This window comes from Lepeophtheirus salmonis, chromosome 4, assembly GCF_016086655.4.
Source record: "Lepeophtheirus salmonis chromosome 4, UVic_Lsal_1.4, whole genome shotgun sequence".
Taxonomy (NCBI): domain Eukaryota; kingdom Metazoa; phylum Arthropoda; class Copepoda; order Siphonostomatoida; family Caligidae; genus Lepeophtheirus; species Lepeophtheirus salmonis.
The window spans coordinates 27,485,103-27,512,117 of record NC_052134.2 but is presented as its reverse complement, the minus strand read 5'-3'; the positions used below and the strand labels follow the sequence as shown (position 1 = coordinate 27,512,117).

Sequence of the window (27,015 nt, the reverse complement as noted above, 5' to 3'; positions counted from 1 at the left end):
TTATAAAAGCTATATATTGTACAGATGCCTCCTGGCTATGTCCTATTTTGATAGTGTAACTGATAATTATCCCTCTATAATTAATCATCCTTCTGTTAGTCATTAATATTTTTATTAAAGTATTATTTAAGTAAGTAAAAAAAAGCCCAAAAAATAAAGTTCATTTTATTAAATATTCCATAAATTTTGGAAAGGAATATCAATTAAATGTTAAAACTACTTGTATGAATATAAGACATCGAGAAAAAAAAATCCATTATTTGAATAATCTGAGCAACATGAGTTCGTGAACTCACAAATTAGTTTTTTTATTCTAAAAATAAAAACATTAAAATTTATTTTGATAAAATTTATATAAAATATTCATTACTATATGTTAATTTTGGAAATTAAATTAATACCGATCAATTTTTGATGAGGTAGCGTGTATAATATAAAATATTACCTGTAATATCTTTAATTTTGTACTGATATAAAAAAAAAGAATCCTAGAAATCAAAAGGAAACACAAAGGAATTGTTATTGAAATTCGCTAAACTTCGATTTATAAGTTTGCTCAATAAACGAATAAATCCTAAACATGCATTATCAAGATAAACAAAGAATTGTATATAAGCAGAAATACTGTTGCAGGAGGTAACTGAAATATTTGTTTTAAAATTAATTTTTAAACGAATAAAATGCATTTTTATAAATTTAACAGATAGGTAATGTTAACATAGGTAGTATTTATTAAGTCCATAGTACCCACGGCGATACCTCACTTAACTATAGCCACCTACAAATAATCTTTTTTGCTTGTGAATTTCAGATTAAGTATGCAAATAATATCTAAGTAAGTAAAAGAATGTTACTTTTTAAATGTAAGTACCTCAGAAATAACCTTCAATGATGTTGTTCATTAATATATTTTGAGGGTGTGGCTTCATATAGAAGTAATTAATTCCCCAATGAGTTTGATAAATTGTTGTTAAATTTATTTTCATGATTAATTTTGATGCAGCAGTATGATACTTTATACCTTTTTTTTCTTTTCCAGAAATCCCTCCCTTTCCTCTACTGATATATATATATATTTATTTAATAGATGGGACTATAAAAGAACCTTCAGAAAGAAAAAAATAGGTCCATCATTAATAATTAATAACCTTTTTCTTCTTTGATTGATGAGACACGCCTTTTTTTGTTGTTTTCAATATTTTTTCATATTAAATAAATATTTATTGATAAAACAATTCCACTTTAGCCCCTTATAGTATTTCTGTCAATCATACGGATATTAAAGCATTGACAGACCCTCTTTTGCAATAAATCTTCCCCTTTTATCATAGATTAAACAGAGCCTGAGGGACTGTCAAATAACAAAAATGATTTGTTAACCCAAAAACAAGCTGGAATGGTTTTTATAAAGTATATTTATATTCATCAACAAAATGACACTGAGGAACACAATTTCTACCAATTGGATTTTAATTGAAGTTCAGAAGGTTAAAATCCACATCTGATCTTTGTCTTTATCCACAAATTTTAAAGGTTTCTGGTTTTTTAGTAATTCATTACTACTACTACCATTAAGAGTTATTTTTTACCGTTAAGGCAATCAGAAGTTGTAAATTTGAGAAATAATACTTATATGACAGTGTTTACTACCTTCCTTTATTTTTTTTTTTTTTTGAACTAGAGATAAATAACTTTAGCTGTAAAGATTTGGGTAAATTTCGGATTTAAAAACTAAAATTAAATAGACACTTGTCTTATATTTTAGAAAAATTTTACCCGAAGTTTGTACCGTAATATAATAGGATCTGAATTACGGTTACATTTTTACTAATCTGAAACAATGAACAACTAAATACTAATACAGCATAATTATTAGTTATTATTATTATGCCATTGGACTCGCAACATCAAGATTAGAATTATTTTAAATCATAAACTTTTTAAGACCCATAAAGAGTTTAAGTATCCTAAGCCAGTTCAGATTTTGGATCTTTTATGGAAGTACAAGTTTTTCATATATTTCCTGGATACTTTGGATCCGGCTCCAATACCTGTCCTATCTATAGGTCTTACACCACAGGTTGTTACCCATCCTGGATTTATAAGTGCATACATTGTTTGCTGATACTGCAGATTGACTTAACACGGCTGTTTAATACTAATTACACAGGGGAACACTCATGAGAAAAACTTAGATCAGTTTTAGATTCTGCACTTATAGATAAATTGTATTATTGTCTTCCTTTCATTTTTACCAAATACTCCCCCTCACCCCCTTAATTGTTCTCCTATGTTATAAGTATTGGACTCATTCAGAATTTTCAAATTCGGGCGAGTTTTTAAGTTTTTTGTCAATTCAAGTTAGGACAATAAAGCAATTTTAGAGTGCGATCATTTGAGAATTTCGAAATATTATAAAAGGAGTTTTTCTTTTTTAATAGATGAACTCTCTTTCATTTTCTATTTTTAATATGAAAGAAGTGTTAGTAGTTTTAAACCACCATTTAAGTGTCAATATAAATTTGAATAATCAATATTGGAAAACTTTGAGTTTTGATAATTTGAGTTAAAGTAAAAAAATAATTTTCCAGAAGAATATTGAAAGTAAGTTCTAGCTATTTTGAGAAAACTATGAAGCTTTTTCGAGTTTGAGTAATACTCTAATTTAATACTTTTAACTGTTTATCATTAACAGCATTTCAAATACATTTATAGAGTATGCAAGTTAATAATAAGTCATTTTTGGGAAGAGGTTCCTTGAATTTCATACATTTTTCTAGGTGCAAAAAATTTAAAAACTATTTTTTTAAAATAGAAATAATATTTTGGAGTATTTCAATTTATCTTAACAATTAAAATAGAGGTATATTTGAATGAAATATTATGTTTAAAAAATATTGGGAGTTTATATTTTTAAAGTACAAATATTTAATATTTAAATATATAACTACTCTTTTTTTAATGGACTATATATCTTTTGCTATTTCTTGTTGTAAATGAATAAAATTTGATAGTACATTTAAACATTCTAACTCATAAACTATGTTTGAATCAATGAAAATATTTTTGTGTATGCACATACGAGTATGTATAGAATTTGAAGTTGCCAAGATCTCTATTTAAAAAAATTAATTTATAAAAATAAAATAAAACTTTTCCCCATTTTAAAAATGAATATGTATTTTTTAAATGGATACAAATGTTTACTATATACTATTATCCAAGAAATTTCAAGGAAGAACAAAAGAACGATTTTAAAGTAAAGCAATGGATATAATTCATTAATTTTTTGATTTCAAAGAGGTAAATTTATTAATAAATACTAAACAAGGCATCGTCAGAAGTAAATATTGAACTGTATATAATCAAATTGAATGTTTTAGAAATATACTAAAAAGTATTAACGATAAATGTAGATTAAAAGGAATAACAAGCTTTTTTATAAATCTTGACTAGTATAATTCTCCGGTTCATTAAGTTGAATAATTATATAATGAATTTTATGGAACTCTGACTTTCCTCTGATTTTGAAAAATATCATGGTTCATGAATGTAATTTTCAATTATTAAAACAAAACATTAAAGTTTTTAATAATCCTATTGAGTAATAACAAAAATGTATTATTATCAGAAGTAAAAAGTAATATAAATAAGGAAATAATATCTTTAAGTTAATTGTTTTTCTATTTAATAGAAGCAAAATTATTCAGATATATATTTAGTATAACTATAACTGTGCCATCTGCATTAAATATTACTGGATATAAGAAATGAGTCGACAGTTTTTCGGATAAATGTAAATAAATTGAGTCAGTTTAATTACGGATATTTTATTTTTTGTGATATCATTTGAAAACTGTAAGGAAAATATAAATTGTGACTATAATTACAGACCTGTAGTGTTTTATGAGTAATATATATACACAAAGTACACCGTAATGTCTTGTGTTTATGTATAAGTAGTACTCAAAGCAGTGTGTTCTACATAGCCTAATAATCACTATTGTAAAAACAAAGAAAACTCATACGATACGTACTTTTTTATGGGTCGTACAATGTATATATTTTCTTTTTGTACAAAGATGTAGTGACAATATGTATATTCAAGGTAAAAAAAATAGTTTCTTTCTGTTTTTGTCTCAAATTCTATTACTCGTTTGACCGTTTTAAAACAATTTGTTTTTGGAAGGAATGGCTTTCCACTGATTTATGTGCGTAGGTTGTACATGGACAAATATTAAATCTATTGGACCTGATAGCCTATGGTTCACTTCTAAATAGTCAATTTTCTCAAAAAAACAATAACACTATAAATTACTAGATCAATGTATATTTTTACGATCCGGAAAATTTAAAGTGCTCTTGAGTAATGATACACAAGTAATACATACATAATTATCAAATAATTTATGATAAATTGAGTGTTTTATGACAAAAGTATGAAGGAGTGTAATGCTACTCGTAGAATCAAAAATGATCCCAATTATTTTTCAAAATTATGCTGGCCAATGAAAGCAAGATGTTTACGTCCATCCTAACTAATATACAGTGCGTATAAGTAAATCCTTTAGTTTTTGATAATAAGATTTAAATGAACTTTATCAAGAACGATATGAAAATGTATCAGGAGTATTTATGTGGGAAATTATACATTATGATATTATATTTGTATTTATGCCCATTGTTATTCCAAAAACGGAGACAAATCCAGACTTTAGAGATAAAATAAAAGTTATTTTGAATTCTGAGTTACGTACCTAGGCTTATATTTTATTTTGATCATGCCAAACTCCTGGTGTCTGGAGGGTAAGGTTTTTTTTTACTCTTAAGTTGATTTTTTTTCATGCAAAGAGATCAAATCCCCGTGTTTAAAGTTTGTCAAAGGGTCGTCAATTAGAAAATGCATAAAAAAAATTAATTGTCAAAAAAAAAAAATGTATACACGGAAAAATGGAGTACGTATAAGGAAGAAGCATAAAATAAGGGAATCAGGATGAGGATTCCCGAGTTAGTTGTATTATGGTGGAAGGAGAACATAATCTATTTATAATGACCAAAGAGATGAAATAACTTCAAATGTTGACTGTCGATAAGTTTTAATAAATTCTGTAGTTATTTATACATCAATAATATAATTCGAAATAAAATATGTAATACTGGTACGTACTGGTATCTTATATACAACAATTATTTCTTAAAATGTCCTCCTTCTGTAGCCACCATGGCATTCAGTATAGGCCTGAAGGCCTATCACACTTTAATGATGTGGTCATTGGCTATTTCGCATTCCTTCCCAATGGAGACCATTAGAAAATTAACATAGCTGTAGGGACTTCACAGGCATTCTTCTAAACGAAGCTTTATATTCTATACTCCAGTGGTGATCAGTCTGGTAATGAGGGGGTTCCCAAGTTTGGAGATCATAAACCGATAAGGTTAGGTTTTTGAAGAAAGAAGTTGCCACCATCTACAAAAATAAAAAAAAAGTCACGTAGCTTCTTACAGCATTCCATATAGACCCCTAGTGCAGTGTTTGCATTTTTTTTTAACTCGACCCTTAAAATTTGTTGCTAGACAATTTGCAACCCCCACACCTCTCATTGAGAGATGAATATAAAATTTGAATTGCATTTGAAGCAAATAGATTACTTAAAGGCAAATAAAATAAGGTAACTGAATTTATTGATTAAAATATTCTTTGTATTTATACTTACATTAATAAATATAGGAAAAAAATAAAAATTAGAACCAAAAAAAAATAGAATATATTATACATATAAAATCAGCTATATATTTACTACTATGAAACATTTTTATACTAACAGTTCATTTTTTTTTACAGTACATAAAGTCAAAATTGAGACTCACAAACAAATAAAATTACAGGCTGCAGTTCTGCAAATAGGTTTATTAACAAATCAAGGTCTTAATTTGACGGATATGCACTGTACTTTGAGCAAAACAGGTCTATTTCAGGTTGAATTTTGTACGCAGCTACTTTAAGGTCATCTTACAAGTTAAGCCCCAATCTATATTTATTTTGAAATAAGTTAATATAGAAAACGTCTTCCTCCATAATGAAATTGGGCCAAAATGATATAAGTAAATTTAGAGACGCTTTAGCCAGAAGTGGATACTCTTTCACCTTAGAAATCGAGAATCGTCAAGTATTTTTGAATCAAAATCTATTTTTATTGTTTGGGCACATGAAAGCTTGATAAGTGCATCTTCCATATCAATCTACAGATGATTGGCTGTGGCGGTAAAAGTTTTTAGTTTTAAAACAAGTATTAACTCACTCCTAAACATTAAGAAATGAATTCCGATATGTCTGACTAGAAATTTAATTTAATATTTAAACTAGTAATAGTTGATAGATACAAAAATGATTCCACTGTCCGCTATAGTAGCGTAAATTGTTTTGGGAATAATTAAAAAGTATAATCTCATTATTCAACTTCCTCAGTGATCGGTATATTTAGTGCCCAATAAAAAATGATGATAAATTTTTGCATTTGAGTTCTTTTAGTAACTTTTGTAAACAAAGTACAACTTAAACTTGGGTCATATGTCGTTAGTTGTTATTTAGTGGGATTTAAATCATTGTATGCCTATACGGAACATGTTACATTATAGATTAAGAATTTGATGCAAAAGATGGAGCAAAAATAAGACAAGCATAGAATATTACAGGAGTATTTTAGGAAAGTTACCAAGGATTAATAAAAATGCACAAGAAATTTATGAATATTATATAGAAGTAAAGTGCTTTTGTTTTCAAACATTGAACATTGCATGATACTCTTTAAAAGCATAAATCATTAAATGAGTTTAAATGATGTAAACATAAATTAACTTCATCCACACACAAATTCAAAATAAGACATATGAAATGAAATAAAAATATTAAAAATAAATGGTCATAGTACTACTTCTTGGAGCTTTATTCTTTTTTTTGTTTACAAAAAACAACAGAAAAAACTATTGTGACATTTATAGTAAAAGTTAATTTATTACATAGTATGTAATTACAAACAACTCCATTCTGGGTATTTACATACATTTAATGTTAAGTGATGCTCAACTGTAAATAATATATTTTTCAATTAAAATTTATGCTGATTCCTATTCACAGAAAATACAATTAATTATTTTTTTTTCTCTATGTTAATCTCACTATTTTATGAATTCTTGTACAAGGTAAATATGGTATATAAACCATAAAGAGAGATGTAAATGAAAAAATGCATTCAGCCACACACTGTTGTATTTGCATATATTATGTACAATAAAATGAATAGTATAACAGTGTGATTAATGAGTGATTCTTTATGCGATAAAAACAAGCAAAAATGAAGAGATAAAGTTAGGTACATTGATGTGTGCAATAGTATCATTCTTTTTGAATGAAATATTGCAGTCAAATCGTGCATACATACAAATTACATTGTATAGCTCTAAAATATCTTGCGTTTTTTATTTTATAAAGGCTTTCAAATATTTACAGGACCATAGATCATGAGGCTCGACAATTTTTTTAAAGCTATCAATAAAATTTTATGTATTATCAGTTTGAAAATCGAGAAAAGCTTTATTTAATTCATGGTCTATGAATAAAAATAAATTGAAATGAGTAATCATAATTGAAATAGGTTGTACATTTGCGGTGAATACATAAAAACAATGAGTAACAAAAATCAAGCAAGTATATATTATATGGTCCAAACTTTGAATACAAACTTTGATTCTCTAAAATAAAGAAAAAAATTGATCTGAAATCGGAGAATGAGTGTCTAATAGTATGTGACCTTAACGTTATATGCCACCCGTAAAGTGATGCTTCTGGCTATGGAAGTTCCTGTAACAAAAACAATGTTATAGAAAAGGCTCTTAATGAAAAAAAATATATAGTGGACCTGGAGCTTGTGTTTCGTGAGTTTGCACCAAAAATGACTTTTATAGGTATTACAAGATGTAACACAAAATACGAAGTCAACTTGATTATCTTATGTCGTCAGGTAAATTGGCAGAGTTTATGAGCTCCCTCTATACATAACCTACAATTTTTCGTTTTTTGAAGCATTCAATAATCCATTAAAGCCTCGAAGATCCTTATGGAAACTGAATGTGTCTCTCCTGGATGCAGAAGGAACTGGTAACGAGATATCTGGAATTATTAAAAGGAACAAAGTGTTATAAGATGGTGGTAAACAATCTTTTCATAGGATTGCCTAATAATTACTAAAAATTCAGCAAGGAAAATATTCACTTATCAAAGTTACGGCAAACCCAACGACCTAACGAGGATTAATTTCCCTAGAGTCTTTTGTGCAGCTATGAAAAACTTGGCTAATGAATCAGAATCAATCATTGATATTAAAAAGAGTCCGACAGTAAGGCTATAGTGGTCTAGGAGTCAAGGGGATTTGTGAGTCCAATGTTTTATATATTAGCTGTTGGTCGCCTACAAAATTTTTTGGATGCTGATTGCAGATGATGGAACTATCATTCTTAGTAGTTGCAACATTGACTTCCAAACGTTGAGGCTTGAAGAAGTGTTGGAAATATTCAGAGAAAGATCTGGTTTCAGGGTTATTGCATCTAAATCTCAGATGCATTCCTTCAATCTAGTCGAAGAAACAGCAATCCTGTGAAATACCATCCCCATCAAAACAGTAATGTAAAAAATCGAAGTAAGATAAATAGCATTATTAGTAAATTTATTGATGAAATTTATAAACATAAACTCGCCCTTGTCAAGAGAATAAAATGTTGGAATCAAGTTGTAATTTCAAGAATAAACCACATCCTGACATTTACACCATATGATGAGAAATGGAAGAAAAAAAGTATTGATTTGGTTCGGAGCCCAAAAACGGAGGGGACGAGCGGTTTGTTCACTCCCAAGAAACGTGGAAGCTTGGGACAGCTTGCTTTAAAATAAAAATGACATCTCCTTTTATTATCTTGAAGGAGGAGGAGGGCCTCACATGTAGGGTTCCTGTGGAAGAGGGCGATACTAGAAGCTGAAGGTAAAAATTATCCACATCGTTTACAGTGGTCACCGATGAGAGAATTGAATAGCGTTCCGATTGAATCACGAAGAGCATACCGGCTAACTATAGACTTCATCAAGTTTGTTCGGGGTCCTATCCTTACACCAAAAAGATTTAATTGAAATAGGCTATTTCGTCTTAGGTCTTTTTCACAGACGCCCTCTGAAGTATATAATACAAGAAATTAGCCAATTTGTGGAGTCCAAATTGAAGCCACTTGAACCACAAACTCTTGTATGGTATTGGGGGAGCTAGCGATCTCGAGAGAGTGGCCTCGAAATTACAGTGTTTACTATCTGTAGCATAGTACCATAATATTTTTTTCAACGAGTCGTTTAGCTTTAGAAGCATTAAACGAGTTTAGGTGGACATGGTTGATCGAGAGGAGAGAACATATTGATAGGGAGAGAGAAGAGAAAAATTTAGAAACTTTGTACAGATCTTTTTTTTTTTTGTCTAATCTTTTATATATATTTCGTCATAAGTTGTAGATTTATGTTAATGAATACTTTTGAAAAATATATTTTATGATTGGTGGAGGGGGAAAGAGGAAAAAACAAAGTAACTGACTAATATTATACTATTGATGTTACACACACGAGCTAGCTTTGTTGCACTTTGAAGGTTGTTTCTTTCTTATTCTTATTTATTTTCGTTTAATATATTCACATAGGAGTCTTTGAAGTTGAAATGTAATGATTGATGTCACACTATAAGAAAGATGCAGATTTGATTACAAATGATATAGTTATTCGGTTTGTTAGTCGAAGAGACTATGTGACTTCTGTTTGAGCTGGAGGTTATTGAAAGGTCCAACAAAATGGAAAACTTTGTTATTTCAAAATTGGGATCCTGGAAGAACTGAAAAAAAAAATCAAAATTATTTAAATCGTGATTTATTTTTAGATATATACTCAACGAATAGTGAAAAAGAAATTATGCAGTTCATCTAATATTATGACAAAAAAATTTAAAGCCCTGGACCATCAAGGTTGCTTTTTGAATTTTTCAAAAAGATTAAAAATTTGCTTTCTCCAATCCTCGAAAAAGTACTTCAGGAAATATTTCGGAAGGGTTTTGTTCCTGAGTTCATGAGACTAGAACCTTAACTTTAGTACTGAAGAAAAAAGTCATAATATGAAATTAAAAATTACAGACCCATTTTTTGTAAGGGTTATTCCAAGAAATTGCGCAGATTTATGCCTACTTCTTTTACATAATAAGCAATTATTGAAATTTGAAATTATATACAATTGTTGAATGGAACTAAATCTTCTATATTTTAATGACAACTTAACTTGTTTAAGGAAGTAAGTACACCAGAATGCCCAAAATCAGTTTTGTTGTATTTTTTTTTGCTTTTATATAAATATAGGCTGTTAACTGAATTGTATAATTATTTCTATTGTGATACTCGTTAATCAAAGACAGGTCAACAAATTTTAGAATAATAGTTCACTAATTTATTTCAATATTTGTTATATATGATCATATTTCGCAAATAGAGTAAAGTACTTTTTTTGAGATAAGTTGGTTATTTATCAAGCAAATAAACATGTCTATTAAAAAAAAGTCTTTCTAGAACATAATTGGTGTCTCTTTCGGTAAGCACAAAATTTTGAAAAATTATATATATATATATAGAGTTATGATAATATGTAAATCAATATTCATAAAATATTTTATATATATAATTTTAGTTTTACTTTCCCATATGTATGCCAATGTCGATTGATTATGCCAAGAACTTTTTTTCAATTATTCTCATGTTACGTAACAGTACTATCAATACAAAATATCTGGGAATTATACTTTTTTTTAACTACATGCCGGTAAAATGAGTTTAATTATGCTTAGGGCAATATAAAATGTATATAATTAAGTTTTTGGTATTTTCCCTGCTACCCTTTTATTCAAATTTGGTTCATATTTCTTCCACCCTCTCTCCTTACAAATAAAAAAGGTATCTGTGTGTAGAAAAAGCTAAGCTTAGCAACTAGAAAAGGATAAAAGGCTATTGAACTTATTTACTTCTTTCTCTGAATCAAGCATTCTCATCAATTTTTGATAAAAATTGTTTAAAAAGCTCATAATTTAATCTATATAGGTTAAATTACGCATGGTTTGACGTTTCACATTGTGGACACTAAACTGCTTAGTTGCAACAATTCTTTAGTACTTCAACCAAGAAAATCATAAAAAGATTGCTATGTAATTTTTATAGATTTGTAAATAATCATGTAAAATTCCGAATCGTTTCATGGTATAGTTTTTGAGAAACAAAAGTTTAAAGTTCGAGGTTCTAATTATTTGTAGATACAATCTCATCACTTCTATATGCTATAGGGTGTGATAATATAAAGATACTTCGACTGCATTTACTTATATTAGAACAGAATTGCCCCGTTCGAGTTCAATAGGAGTTTCGACATTATTATTTTATTTTTTGCTGCATTTTTGTCATATTATTTGCAAAATAATTGCTGTCTGATAATATGAACCAAATAATAGACAAACTCAAATTATTGGACAGTGTTTTAAATTGAATAAAATAACAAATAGTTTACTAAATAGCTAAACAATTAGCTAGATACCGAAGAGAAACCCATTCAAATAGCTAATGATCAGGAAGAAGAAAATGAGGAACTTACATACGTTACATTCAACTCTCTCATGACTCACATCCATCATATTAATAAATAATAAAAGGAATAATAAGCATCCAACTCTGTCTCGGAAAGGAATATAACGGATCCACTTCGGCAAGATAATGTCATTTATTCCGTGGATTCCTCCAATACATATTTAATTGACATTAAATCTCTGTCCGAATTAGAACTATCCAAGTATCGTATGGAGTCTCTCAGAGTTCGAGTCGTTTCACTCCAACTCCATGGGAAATTATCAACATTTTGTTTTCAAGCATATATCATTATTATGAATCCCCTAGCAGGTGGTCATACGAACGTTAAGTTTAACTGGATTTACGCAGCTATTCCACTTGAAGCATTGTCTATGCGGGGAGTTGAATCTTGAATTCATTTGTATGAATACCTTTTATTGAGAGAAAAATATGAGAGGACGGCAGAAGAATCTTTAGCCAATATTATGCTCCACCTCTCCCAATGGGTTATGACCCAATCAAGGCCATATATTCGAACTAATCAATCAATTAAGAACTCAAATTAATTCATTTATGAATTGTATATTATGATATTAAATTAAATGATTAATAAAACTATAAATTAGACAATATGAAAACAATATTTAATCATGAAATAAATAAGAAACTGAATTTAGGAATAACCGAGTTGCAAATTGTATATAATTAGTTCCTTAATCCTGTAGGGGATACACGGCGTTTTGTAATCTTAAAGATATTAAAATTTATCGCAGTGTGAAGTAGTCGGATATTGGAGGTATCCATGGAATAAATGGGATCATATCGGAGAACTGGTTCCATAATATTCCTTCTCGAGACAGAGTTGGGAATTACTGATATGATCCTTTAAGCTTATAGATTAAATTAATACGACATAAGGGGGAAGGATGATTCTCCTTTTTCTAATTTATTCTTCTAATTTATGTACCGTGTGTGTGTTCCTCCTTCTATTCGTTCTCAGAAAATAATATGAAATCTTTCATCTCAAGGATTACCAAATTATCAGGGATTTCCCGGTATACAAGAGTAGTTAAGTTGTATTTTGAACTTGATCTACCAAAGAGATAAATATTCAAACAGCATTTGCACTCCTATGTTTATTTTTCTCCAATATTTTGCTGTTTCATGGTGTCTGAAATTAACAAACATGATTTGAATAACGTCCCAAATAAAATAAAAAGTGATTTAAAACTTGTCCGGATTTATGAATTTTGGGCATTTTTTGGTAGTGTTTTTTTTAAAATATTTAATAACCTCTTTATTCGATCTTCTAATGAAAATATTTTGATAAAATACTTTTAACTAACATGTTTATCAATTTGTTTATTTAAATTTATTTTAATATTTCGCTCAGATCTTTTCCTTGCACTCTTACTACATTTTCATCTCTACTTATAAAAGACATAATTTTACTTGTTGTATATAATCCAGCGACTGCTTGACTTTCATATAGGAGGCCAAGTTAAAATATTACTGCCACTTTGGTACAGATTTACAAAAGTAAACCTTCGGATCTTATATTTTCCTCCAGAATATACTTTACCACTCCTAAAAAATACTTTTTTAGAAGAACTTTTTTCCTCCTGAATCTTCAACTCAATTAAAAAAAGTTATTTCAACCCTTGCTTTTCTTAATTAAGTAATTGTGATACATATGATTCTCAAAAAATTAATCTTCTTTTTTTTGAAATTTTGCAGCCCTAAATTATTCCTCCAAGGGGGATCCTGTACCATTTTACTATTGCTACGATAATAACATTGGAGACTACTTTTTTTTAACATTTACTCTGATATCTGTATTGAATTTACCATTCTGGGCAAAATCCAGTACCGATCATATTTCTTCTTCCTTTGGTTTTACTTCTGAGTAATCTGGGTGTGTTGTAATTCAAGACTAGTTCATTCTTTAATAATTTAAAAATGGTATAAAAAAATATTTATTGAAATTAAAAAAATTACAATTTAGCTCTTGGGTTTTTAATGGTGCAATTTATGAAAACCAATTAATTGTTTCAATTCCATAAACGCACAAAATGAATTATAAATTGGAGCTTTTTTGTCCAAATAGGGTAATTGGAACCCGAGTCATTGTGAAACCCCAACATTTTTATTACCTTTGTGGATATACCAAAAATCAATAACTTAATTATCTAATTATCTACAATTACAAAAAAATATATTTTTTTTTTGTATCTCTTTGTAAAATATAAATATCCCTTACAAATCTTATAATTAAAAGTTATTTAAAAGATAAATAAAAACTGAAAAAAATGTCAATTATTAAAATATTGAAATTCAGTTTATTCCTTGTTTTGAACATGGGAAACTCTACTAGTTGTTATAAACTGTGTATGATAAAACTTTAAGTGTCTATCATTATAAAACAAAAATAAAAAAATCTTAATCAGAAAACACATTTTATTGCTTATTAAAAAAAAAGATATATATGCCCCTTGTAGGGAAATTCAATGGAGCTTTTTGTAGTTCAAAAATGCAAATATTTTAAGAAATAAAGGTCTTTTTTATGTAGCTTCAGGCAAAAACAATTTTTTACAATGGATGATAAAGATTATTAAACAATTATAATTAATCAGTAGTGTACAATGTACAAACATTTATAAATAATATCTACTTTTTTCTTAACTAAAAAACGAATATATTTTAAAGATTCAATTGGTTCTATTGTTTACTTATCCAAACCAATATAAAAAGTTTTTCTTACAAAAAAAATATATATGAAGGGACAAACATGTTCATTATTCTTTTTTTTTTTTGGTATTAATATTTAAAATAGTACATATGTTTCAATATAATATTTCAAATACTTTATCATCATCAAAATAAAAATTGGTAGGTACTAAAAATATTAAAACTAAATTATACCTTAGAATAAATAGTTGACAGATTCCGGTCTTCAAAGTCACATTAGTAATTAATTAAAGAATGAAATAAATATATTTTGGTGGAAGAAATAATATATTTGAAATGAGTCCACACATATGCCAAGAGTGATGAAAAGGAAAAAAAGAAATTATAGATGAGGATTTTAAGTTTATTTTTTCTATTTTGAAGCTATTTCACTCTTATGTGTATATATTATGTATTTGTGTTTGTTTTGCCAAATTACAACGGATATCCTTGGATGATTATAATAGTAAATTGTAATGTTTCCTTTCCTTATCTATTTTTTACAGTTCATTGTTTCTTTGTGTCAAATATACTGCCAAAACGAGAAAGTATCAATTAGATCCAAGTGTTTGAATTACAAAATTATTTGTCAATAATAAATATGGTATTTTCCACGGATTGCTTCAAAATATTTCTAATTCCTTTCATCGTGGCTACCACTCAGGGTAAGTAACTTTTCCGTAACATAATTTTACATTTGAATGCTCGAAAAACATTTTATAAAAAAGTTGCCTCTGTACATATCGTTTGATATAGTTTATATGCTAATCTGATCATTAAAACCAAAGATATTGCCATTTGAGCAAGTGTAATAAAATGTCTAATTTGAAGCATTAATCCGAATTTAATTAATCAATTTATATAAAATAATTCAAATTAAAATCTACATATTTCATCAAATCTAATGCAATTAAATTGATATTTTCAAAATTGATTATTCTAAAGTTATTAAACCCATTTTTAATTTCACGGAAAAATCCTCAAGATACATTTAATCAACATTTGAGGTCTGATAAAAAAGAAAGCGGTTTTTTTAATTCAAAATTAAATCCTTATTTGATGCACAAGTTTATTTTTGGTATTCCTTTATTGCACATATCTACCGAATTTGCATTGGTATTTTTTGACAGGTAAAAAGATAGAATGTCTTTTATTTTTAGTAAAACATTGAAAAAAATAATCAAATTAGGGTCAAATTCTTAAAAGTCTATTGAGGGATTATTTATTCAATTAAAAAATATATTTCTTTCAAAATGATACATTTTGACAAAAATATACTATCTGTCAAAAAATGTAATAAAATTTTAACTTCAATTGATTATACTTTTTTCTTTTTTTCAATAGTAGAAAACTGTAGAGCACAACAAAAAACGTTTAACCATTTAATCTGTTTAAAAAAATTAACAGTACAAAATTGCTGACATTGTCAACATACTTCGTAAACATATGTACCAAAATGATATTTTTTTTTTTTTGAAAATAGAATTTGCAAGTCGAAAATAACCATTTCTAAATTATCAGAGTAACATAGCATATAAAGGGAGCAGGGATTAAATTGTTGCCAAAATATTTTTCTACAAAAAACAACACAAAATATACATTTTTTAACTTTTTTATTGAAAATCAAAACTATGACGAGCATATAGGTATGGAGTAGCCATTCATTTGATATATCTCCGTTGGCATCAATAAAGGCCTCAATACAGCCTCTGAACCGGCCACTGGCTCTTCTGACCATCTCATTGTCCATGTTGCCGAATACCTGCTTGATGGAGTCCATCAGGCTGGCCTTGGTGCTATGGGGATGTCTGTTGGTATGTCTCTCGACATAGCCCCAGACAAAATAGTCCAAAGGATTAAGGTCGGGAGAGTTAGGAGGCAACAAATCCTTGGTTACGACGTCATAACAGTTCTTGGTTAACCACTGCATGGAGATTTTGGACACATGGCAGGGTGCTGAGTCCTGTTGCCACACCCCAGGGTCTGTCTCCGGCCTTCATGGACCTGGTAGGGTCATCCTCAACCATCTTCTTCACCTTGTCGATAAATTCGGTGTCCCTGACCTTCCTGTCGGCGCCCTCCTCCTTGGGTGCCCTCTTTATTGTGGCATCAACATCCCAGGTGTCCTCTAGCTTCTTACAGATACGCTGAACAGTCCGTAATTTCACTCCTAAGGTTGAAGCAATCGTTGAATTGGAGATTTCCTTTCCATTATTAACCAATGCCATGACTACTGCGGACTTCGAAAGCTCCTCGTTCCACTTATAGCTCTTTATCTCCTCATATGATGACGGCATGATACTAATTGAACTATGTATCGTCAGCTGACGAGAATAGCTTTCCTATTTGGTAACCGGTTTTTTATTTGATAATGTTGTCTTCAAGTTATCAAGGTTTAAAGTAGGCGACAATTTGATCCCCAGTCCCTGTATATATATACAAATTTATAGTATAGACAAATATTGGCAATGCTATGTTTGGAAATACAATAGCTTGTTTGCCCATAAATTTAATAGTTGTATAGTAAAATTACTTAGGTATTACTACAGAAATATTCGTTAAGTGTCTTTCCTTTCAATTACCATTCACACATTATTTAGATTTATTTAAATGCAAATATTTTCTACAGTTAGTAGTATGCTAAGTGTTTTAACTACAATGCGTACAAATGTATAAGCTACATTGTAAAAAATTAGTTTATTTTAGTTAAATACATGCTAACATTACACATTGAAATATTTGTATCAAAAACTTATAAGAAATATTTTATTCATAGAAAAGAAACTCAGCTTTAAAATACTTTTAGATAATGTTAATTGAAGATTAATCTATAAAGTCAAGTATTCATGAAGTTATATACAAAGAAAGCAAGAAAAATGTAAATTGATAAATCTTAAAAGGACATTATATCGATCTATAAAAAATAAATAAAGGCTGAACTGGAAAAAAAATATCGGTTTTAATTAACGCTCAAGATCATTTAAAAAAATACATAAATACATGTAACTAAGATCTCACCATATAATACCTCAATTAATCAAAAATGTTGAATTTTTTCAAATAAAACTTTCATTGATTGATTTAGGTGCCAATTTCCCGGAAGATATTTAATTGAATAAAAATATATCACTGTTGATAAGTCAATTATATTAGAAAATGTTGAAAGAAAGAAAATATGTCTCATTTTATTGCATTTAATAGTACTTTCCAAATTATTTCATTCAATTTATTTTACATTCTTTTCATTAATATATTTGGATAAAGTTTATTTGATATATATCGAGAAATTTTAGATCTTGAACTAAATGCGTATATTTATTACTATCTTATTATATTTATTCAAATATTCTACACAAACTCAGATAGATACATAACATAATGATTACCATTGGCTATAATTTACAAATAAATGAAATTTTAGAGCATTATGAAATATCTTTTTGGCCATTTTAAGGTCATCAAAGATACCAAATCAAATATTGCCATAAACAAAAATTGGTTGAAATATTTCCCTTTTTTTTCATAAGAAAGTGAAGCTTTTTTTATATAAGAAAGTTATAATAATTGTCCTCTTTCTATGTATCCAGATCAACAAACGGATTTACACTATCCAACAAAATTACTCTTTTTTTTATGCACAAGAACAGTGTATGCTTAACTTAGCACAGTTTAATCGTTGATTCCAAATGTGGCCATATTTTTTCTTTCATAGTCTTGTAAGAAAAAATCCATACATATTTTGTTATTTTTAAGGTTGAAAGTAGTTTTAAGCCCGCATTCTTGAAGATAGGGATAAATTATATGAATATATTTTTAAACCAAGTGTTACAAAATTCTAAAACCATATTTAAAATGTCTGCATCATACTTTTCACTCGAGTTATCATTGTTTAAAGTGGAAAATAGGTGCCCTTTTTTCAAAGTCTCATATCTTCGAGACAAATTGATACAAAAAGTTTCAAAGTATTGCATTTGATAACTGAAAGCATAAACTTTAATTTAAAAAAACACCTTTATGAAAACACTCTTTATCGTTGTCAATTTAAGATAAGGCTACGACAATATTTCATGGATATAACTCATTTTTAAATTGATCTCATAATAAAAGTCAATTAGTATTTGTATGCCCCAACTACAAGAGAATGAAACACACAGAGAGAAGAAGAAATGCGATAGAATCAAAGAGAGAGAAAAAGAAAAAATATATTATACAATTTGTTATTACATTAAGCCTCATGTCTTAAACTGTAAAATAAATTATTTCAAGCTTTATGGATACAAGAGGACTCGTTGCATACCCGTTGTGAGTAAGGGATTCCTAAAAACGGACATTCAAGGGAGTCCACGTAGCAAATCCATTTTCTTAGTCTCTCTCTTTGTTTCTATCTCATTTCTTCTTCTTTATCTTTGTTTCTATCTCTTGTAGTTGGGGCATACGAATACTTATGGACTTTTATTATGAGATTAATTCAAAAAGAGTTTTATCCTTGAAATATTGTCATGGCCTTATCCTAAACTAATAAAGATATAGAGTATTTTTGGCGAGGCTCTTTTTTCTTAATTAAAGATCATACTTTCAACTATCAAATACAATATTTTAAATTTTTTTGAATCTATTCGTCTTGAAACAATGAGCCTCTGAATAAAAAGCATCTATTTTCCACTTTAAACAAAGATAACTCGAGTTGAAAGTATTATGCAGACATTTTATTAATGTTTTTAGAGTTTTGTAACATTCGGCTTCCAAATATATTTTCACAATTTATCCCTATCTTCAACACCGAGGGCTTAAAATCACTTTGAACCGTGAAAATTGTCAAAAAAAAAAATGTATGGCCTTTTTCCGAAGGCCACAAGGGTATAAAGAAAAAATAAGTGTTAATCTTAGAATACTCTAGGATCAGAGAAATTGGAAGAAAAGTCAAGGATTTAATAAAGAAAATTATCATTGTAAATAAAAATTACTTCATAATAAAGATATGTATTTTTTTTTTTAAATTACTCAATTTAAAAATATATATATATATTCTTTATTCATGGAGTGGTGAATCTGCTGTTCTCTTGGTTATGAATCCACATTTTTGGGAAATAATGCATATCTAATTCCTATTTTGCATATTTTCTATTTATTTCACTAATCTTCTTTTCAAGTTATCTACAAATACGTTTTTTTTTCAACACTATGAACATTTAAGGGGGAAAAAGACGAGAGAAAAAATTGTAATGAGTTGAATAAAAATATATAATGTTTGTTCCAATGGTTATAAAATCTTTTCAGTATGTCCAGTATAAATCATTCTCAGAAAAATTAGTATATATCTATGCTACGAATATTGTAATAATAAGTTAAGAAAATATTTAATAAGGTTTATAAGCAACAATATATTTTATTTTATTTTAGCTCGTTTACCCTGAAAAAGAAATTGTTCACATTTAAAATCAATTCATTGCATTTTTTTCAATTTAACATTTGATCAAAATGGCATAAATACATATAAGTAGTGTGTAACACTGGATACTATACTATATTAATTATTTTGGGGTGTCCAATGTATCCCATCAATTTGAATTTAAATTTTGTAAGTTATCGGAATATGTTCTTAAGATATTTATTGTAGGTATATTTGATGTACAAAAACATGGACATTTTTCTTTGATATTATAAATTAAAAGGGTATCAAAATATCAAATTTTATTTCAGTAGCGGAAACGGTGATAAAACATTAGTATTAGGACAATACTTGTCCATATATCATGTAAAAGAATGTGAAAATTTCTTGTAAATCAAAAAGAAAAGTATATGTTGATAAACAAAAAAATATTGCTCATTGCTTGCAAATAAGTTTGAATTTTTTTTTTTTTAAATGGAGAAATAATTTATAAAAGCACAACATAATATAAATTTGGTTACCAATTTATCCATTTTTTTGAAATTATATTTACGGAGATTAGACAATTTCATAATCCCTAATAATATGTACATTGGTTTTATTCTAAGGATTGGTTGTTAGAATAGCTAAAAAAATATATTAAATATCAACAAATAATTAATAATCTATACTTCTAAAAATCCGTTTCAATGCCAAAAGAGGTTTTCTGTCTTCCATCTCGCTTATATTACCACCATGAGGTCTCATTATCAAACTGATAAAAACACTATTAAAGAGTGCATTGATTGATTTAGGCAGTTGCAAAAATTCCACTAATATGAAAAAAAAAATACATGAATGAATTGTTGAAAAAACATTAGAGATTATAATCCGGTCAAACTTATATGTAAAAAGATATAATTATATATATATATATTTAAAATGGGGTAAGGATAAGAAAATTAATTTTTTTGAAGAGTCATTCCATGTAGTTATACAAAACAAATATTTTTTTATTTTTTAATTAAATCCGATTTGTATTTTTTTGTATGCATGCTGCAGTTCAAATGTTGATTTCAACTTCAGCAATGTACTTGCCAACATTGACAACAACACATGATAGATGTTGACAGAAACAAACTTCATTTTCATTTTTATTTACAGCCATCGATGAACTACAGAAATTCCAAGATGGTTTGAAGTGTATTATGAAGGATAGATTTATATTGGTTTATAATATTGATAAGTACATTATTTTGATAGGTAAAAAAGTCATTTATTTACGGATAAAAAGGAACTAAGATTTGATCTCATAAATAATATATATTTATTAGACGTCTAGATTGAACTTTTTTATGGTATACTTTTCACTGATTTGTTGTTGGTGCATTATAATTTTTAATACATACGCATACATTAACTTATTTGATGATCTATATAAATCTACTATCCTCATAAATGCATATTTCATGTTATTGTATTTTCATGTAGTACCTAAGCACATGGGTATACGTAAAACACGAAATATGAATTGTTCAGTGATTAAACAAAATTTCATTCTTCTCGGGTTTCTTTTTTTATTTGAATTTGTATAAGGGATCTCAATGGCATGTTTCCATTTACTTGTATGTTGTAAGGAGCATACCTATGTATGTGCATACATTCAGCTCAAAAATGAAAATGGTATACGTTTAATTAAGAAGGAATTATTAGTTGAATATGTACAAAAGGGAAATCAAACTGAATAATATGTTTTTAAAAAAGGCTCTTGTAACTAGTATTAATTACATTAAGAGATTTTGATACTATGTTCTATTTGGTTTGTTTCAATTTAGTTAATTAATAAATAAAAATGCAAAAGTTCTAAAGATAGAATGGTCTAGTTATCAAACTGCTATATCATATTGTACCATTCCCCAAGAAAACTATGAATTTATGTCTCATTTTTAAAATTATGAGATAATAGAACATTGCTCTATGTTCGAGAAGTTAGAAGTTACCAAAAATTTTACTGTGTGCAGCACTAGAGAAAATATCAAAATACTTCCATTATTACTAAACTGAATAAAAAGTAGACATATATTTATTACATTCATCCACGTATCAATATAGGGAGCTCAAGTACCCCTAGTACTACGTGCACAAAAGTTTTGAAACCACTAATGTAAAAAATTTATAAAATTCACATGTATTGTCAAACTAGATCTAATGGCCATATCCAATTTCAAATTTGGAATAATTAAAAAATAGGAAACCTGATTTTAGAGGTAACCTAAAATAGGTGTTTTTTTTTTCATTTTCTCCTGATTGACTAGTTATACAAATTTGAATTTATATATGTACGATTCATTTCAAGTCATTTGAAAGTTTCATTGATAAAGTGACAATGGTACAAAAAAGATATGCACTATACTTTTTTTTTAAATTCCCATCTTCTGTAATAAAGAACTGTTTGTACACAGTCCCATTAAAATCAAATTGAAAAACCATTGCCTCCCTTCCCAACTTTTTAGAAAGTAATATCAATGAAAAATTTTTGATTAAAATTTAATTTATACATTTGGATAAAAATATCTAAAATTTAACTGAAATTGCTTATGATGTTTGAAATTTATTTGTATACAATCAGTGTGGATGAAAATAAGAAACAATTGAAAGTGTATGTAAAAATACATAACATATCTACATTTCCTTCGGAATGTACTTAGTTGTTCTTTAGTACAATTGAAGTACTATAAGGTATTTGGCTACAAAAAGAATATATATTTGTTTAGCATTAAACAAGCAATCATTGGTATGGATGCAAGATCAAATAAAAGTTACTTTAAACTCTCAATCTACACCAGGATATTTGATCGTAATCCCTCAGAAAAAATACAATTATCAGATTTGTCAAACATCTTATGTAGCATTTAATATAATGGGGAATTACAACAAAAGGATGAGATTAGCAAGGTGTAATCATAATCATTGATTAAAAACATTTTTTTATCTCTTGAGTACTAAAAAAAGAACCAGCAAAATACATTTATATTTCCAAAAGGATTTCATGGATTTAAAGTAAATCAAGTGGATAAAACAGATTATTTCTATAAGTTATAACATGTTTGTCAATAATTTCCAAGTATCATCATCAAAATATGAACTAGATATTTTTTTTAAATTTCCTTATAATTTATTAAAAAATGACGTAAAAAAAGTCATTCTTTTGCAGGCATTAAAAGGATGTCATAAAAAATGTAATAATTATATGAGAGATCTTAATATGCGAAAGCTTTCGAATTCGAGTTTTAAATGAGAAAGAGAATTTAAAAGCTCTTAATATTTTGCTACTTTATCCCTGAGCAGCTTATATTTGATCCATTTAAGTATAACGCAGGGGATTCTTTATGCTGCAAGGGTTAATCTTTGTAATATTCCGTAAGGTATACAAAAGTATGTTTTAAGGTCTATCAAAACATACAATGCTATAACTTATTTACTTTATGTCTATGTACACAACCATAAATTATTCCTGACTGGTAAATAACTTGATGATTATAGTCAAACATGGAAATCTCAGAAAAAATAAGGTGAGCGCAAATAGCACGCTTTAACCATTTAGAAAAATATATGGTAATTTTGTTGGAATGGTGTTTGAGCTACGATAAAAATACGTCACACTGCTGCTGAATTTGTATCATAAATATAAGTAACATAACTACTTAATATTCAAATATTAGGTGTGGAAAAAGTAAATTTGATTTTCCCATCCCTTTTATTAACGAAGTTTTAACTCTTGTTTATTATTTGTGAAATCGGATCAATTGATAAAACATTGTAAAGGTGTGAGTGTACATTACAGATATTATTTTGACAGTATGCCACTTTGCTGGTTCAGTCGTAAATTATCCTGCGTCGAGTATGGAGGACTGTAAGAAAAAAAATTTCCCTATTTTACATTTTTACCAACTGAAGGGAAAAAAAGCTTTGAAAGTGACGAAGAAAATTTGCGATGTATAGGGGGACAATAATCATTAGATTCATGTTGCATAACATTAGTTTTTTTCCCAGTGAATTCTGTCTTCTTCTGTGAACACTTCGATAATTTGAAGTTAGAAATGGTACTGAAGAGGCCAGTATTGGTAAATAGGAGACAACAAAACATCAACCAGACAACGCAAGGCTGCATAGATATTTGATGCCCCACTAGAAGGTCTAAAAAATCGGATGGAAAGTTCTTGTACATTTACCCTTCAGTCCTAACATGGCAACAAGTGTCTACAACCTGTTTCTTTCTATGGACAACATAATTTGGGGTACAAATTTGACCTCAACAGAGACCAACAAAGGTTTGTTTGACAAGGGCATTATGAATATAGATACTCCTCGGTACCAAGTTATTGTAAAACTTCTTATAAAGCATTGAAATAGTGCAAACACTACGCAATTACTTTACCCCCAAACATTTATTTAAGATCAACTGCGTGTAAAGTATTAAGAAATTCATGGAATTTTACAACGAAGCATTCAGATATATAGATCCGTATGTACCAATCCTTGCCCTTCTTAGGGGACAATATTTTATTTTTATTTTAATTTGGAGGATTTGCAATCCAGACTACTTCTCATTCTCTTTTCGATTTCACGTTTTGTTCGAGGGATATCGCTTCTTTGTGCATCACTCAGTGGAGCTAATCTCCTTTTATGAAAGGATCTTCATTGTGCAAATCTCTTTTCACATCAAGGTGTGGATGCAGAAGGACATATCCGAATACTTTGTGGTTAAGATCTATTCAAATCACCATGATTTACTTTATATGGAGCTCAACATTATTATTTGGATAATAATAAATAACTTAATATGTAGTTTTATAATTAAATGAATAGTTATTACAAAAATTAACAAGTATATGAATATGACGTATTCTTATGCGAACTCCAACATCAACAGTTGACCTTTACTCCAAAAGTAATTACATACATTTTTTCATGCTCAAGTGTATTTTTTTTGCGTTTTCCTGGATTTTTATCTTTCACCACAGTACTTATTTGCCTTTTAAAGGAAAAACAGAGAGCTGGACTATAGGTTAAAAGAATATGTCTGTGATACTGTGATCTCGTCTTTGTATTTTATCATTACTTGTTTGGATAAAATAATAATAAAAAAAGTAATAAAAATTATATATAAATTAGAATACATTTTTTTCAAGAAAATTTGTGGCTTAACATGGTATTTTAAAATGTTCCTTAATTAAAAAAAAACACTTCATAAATAATATTTAAGTTTTTCCACAATAATTTAGAGCATATTATACAATTGTGACGTGAATTTTATTGCAAGAAATTAATTGATAATTGAGAAAAAGGACAAGTTACAACAATCATGTGATGCACCTATTATTAATATTCCTTAGCTTTTTTTAAACTTGAGCTAATTTCAGAGTGATCGACGCTTACCAGAAAGTTTTTTTTTTCATCTCTAATTAGTAATAGCTCTAACTAAAAATGGCCATAAACAAAGGGTAATAAATAGCTACATAATAGAAGAACTAGCGTTGATTTGTATTCTAAATTCTATAAATATAAATACACAAACCAAAAGAAATAAACAAGAATAGGAATATATATGTATGTATAAGAAGTATCAAAAATAAGCCATGCAAACACATATGAATATCAGGTAGGATTAATTAATCATTCACAAATACCTCTAAAAAGTATACTTATATGAGCTGAAAAAATAAATAAATAAGTAATTAATCATTTTACTTCTCTATATTTGTAAACATATAACTTTATTTAATAATAATCGTTTATGTACCTGTGTATGCATGCATGTATGGTACAAAAAGGGACATTTGTAGACACTCATACTCTTGAGTCATTTGTAGATGAGTTTTATGCAGAGATTGAAAAAAATATAAATTTTAAAGTCACGCATAAAACGATTTCAAATTTATGAAAGAAGCTTGTTTATAAAATTTTACATATAAAAATGACACAATAATTAATTTAATACAAACTTAAGATTCCCAAAACGACAAAATAAAATTCAAGATTCCAAGTTAATACCAATGCATTCATCAGACAGAATTAATCTCAACGATGAGTAATCTTTTATACGATAGGAATCCTTTGTTTTCCTAATATCCCAAAATTAGTTCAAATTGATCTAACTTCCTCAAAACGACTACTATATATATATTTCAATACTCCCATAGTTGAAGTGAATTTTTTTACGTATGTGTAAGTCCCGTTACCTCAAATAAAAGAAGTTATTTTTCTCAAAAATATATAACACATAAATTTGTATTCTTCAGCCTAGTTGGTTTTATTTTATAAGAATACGTTATACTGATTAATTCAATATTTCTCAAATGCACTGAAAATAAAATTAAAAGTCACAAAAATTCACACTCAAATAAAAAAAAATAACTGGTTTTGTTTGTAAGGCCATTTTGGAGCCTAATACTTTCACATATATCAAACAAAGCTATAGCTAACACCTCTACGTATTTGTATTTGAATATAAATCCTATTAGTCACCAAGATATATTTAAGGGTATTTATGAAATTTAAAAAAATAAAAATATTATCAATTTATTCATAATTGTTCCAAATACTTGTATACAATTTTTGTCAACCCATAAATATACGATGCTGTAACGGATAACTTTGAAATGAGTGGACATACTTATTGCAGCCGTTGTTTAACGAAGAACATTGAATGACAGTTGCGCATACCCAGGTAAAACTTTGTTTTTTTGTATTGGCGATTCCATTTGAAAAATGATATCGATTGACAAATTATCCATTACTCAATCGTGGAAAAGGAAGAATGTTCTTTTAGATATCCACACTAGAGGAAATAATGTTAAGGTTACAAACTTCTGAAAGCTGGACAGGTCCTATTTAAAAGAAAAACTTGCCTTTTTTTTTTATATTTTTTTCTTTGTTATACCCACAGTTTGGCCTCCAAGATCACCAGACCTCATTCTATTGACTCGTTATTTGATGCACAGATGAGCAACATATTAAAAATCCCCCAACAACACAAAGTACGAGCTGATCCGGGAGGAATACCAGAATCTGCTTAAACAGATGATCATAAAGACATACTCTCATTTCAGAGGTCAAGTAAAGACCTTTATTATAACCGAAGGTGATTAAGTTGAATAGTTATCAAAAATTGATTCATCTTTGTTTGGCATTGATTTTTATGAAAATTGGGGGATTAGTTTAGAAAAAAGTACATTAAA

General features: G+C 28.1%; 1 protein-coding gene across 4 annotated transcripts in view; it reads left to right on the top strand.

Moving 5' to 3' along the window:
- Window positions 1-27,015, top strand: part of LOC121116731 (neurotrimin) — a 103,467-nt gene that overhangs the window by 33,689 nt on the left and 42,763 nt on the right. For 3 of the 4 annotated variants that reach the window (XM_040711026.2, XM_071887771.1, XM_071887773.1), the window contains exon 2: window positions 14,913-15,071. In XM_040711026.2, the coding sequence (XP_040566960.1) occupies window positions 15,008-15,071 (64 nt within the window). In that variant the 5' untranslated portion in view covers window positions 14,913-15,007. Of the gene's footprint in view, window positions 1-10,644; window positions 10,661-14,912; window positions 15,072-27,015 lie in introns of those variants that run through there. The other variant, XM_071887772.1, reaches the window with a different exon arrangement.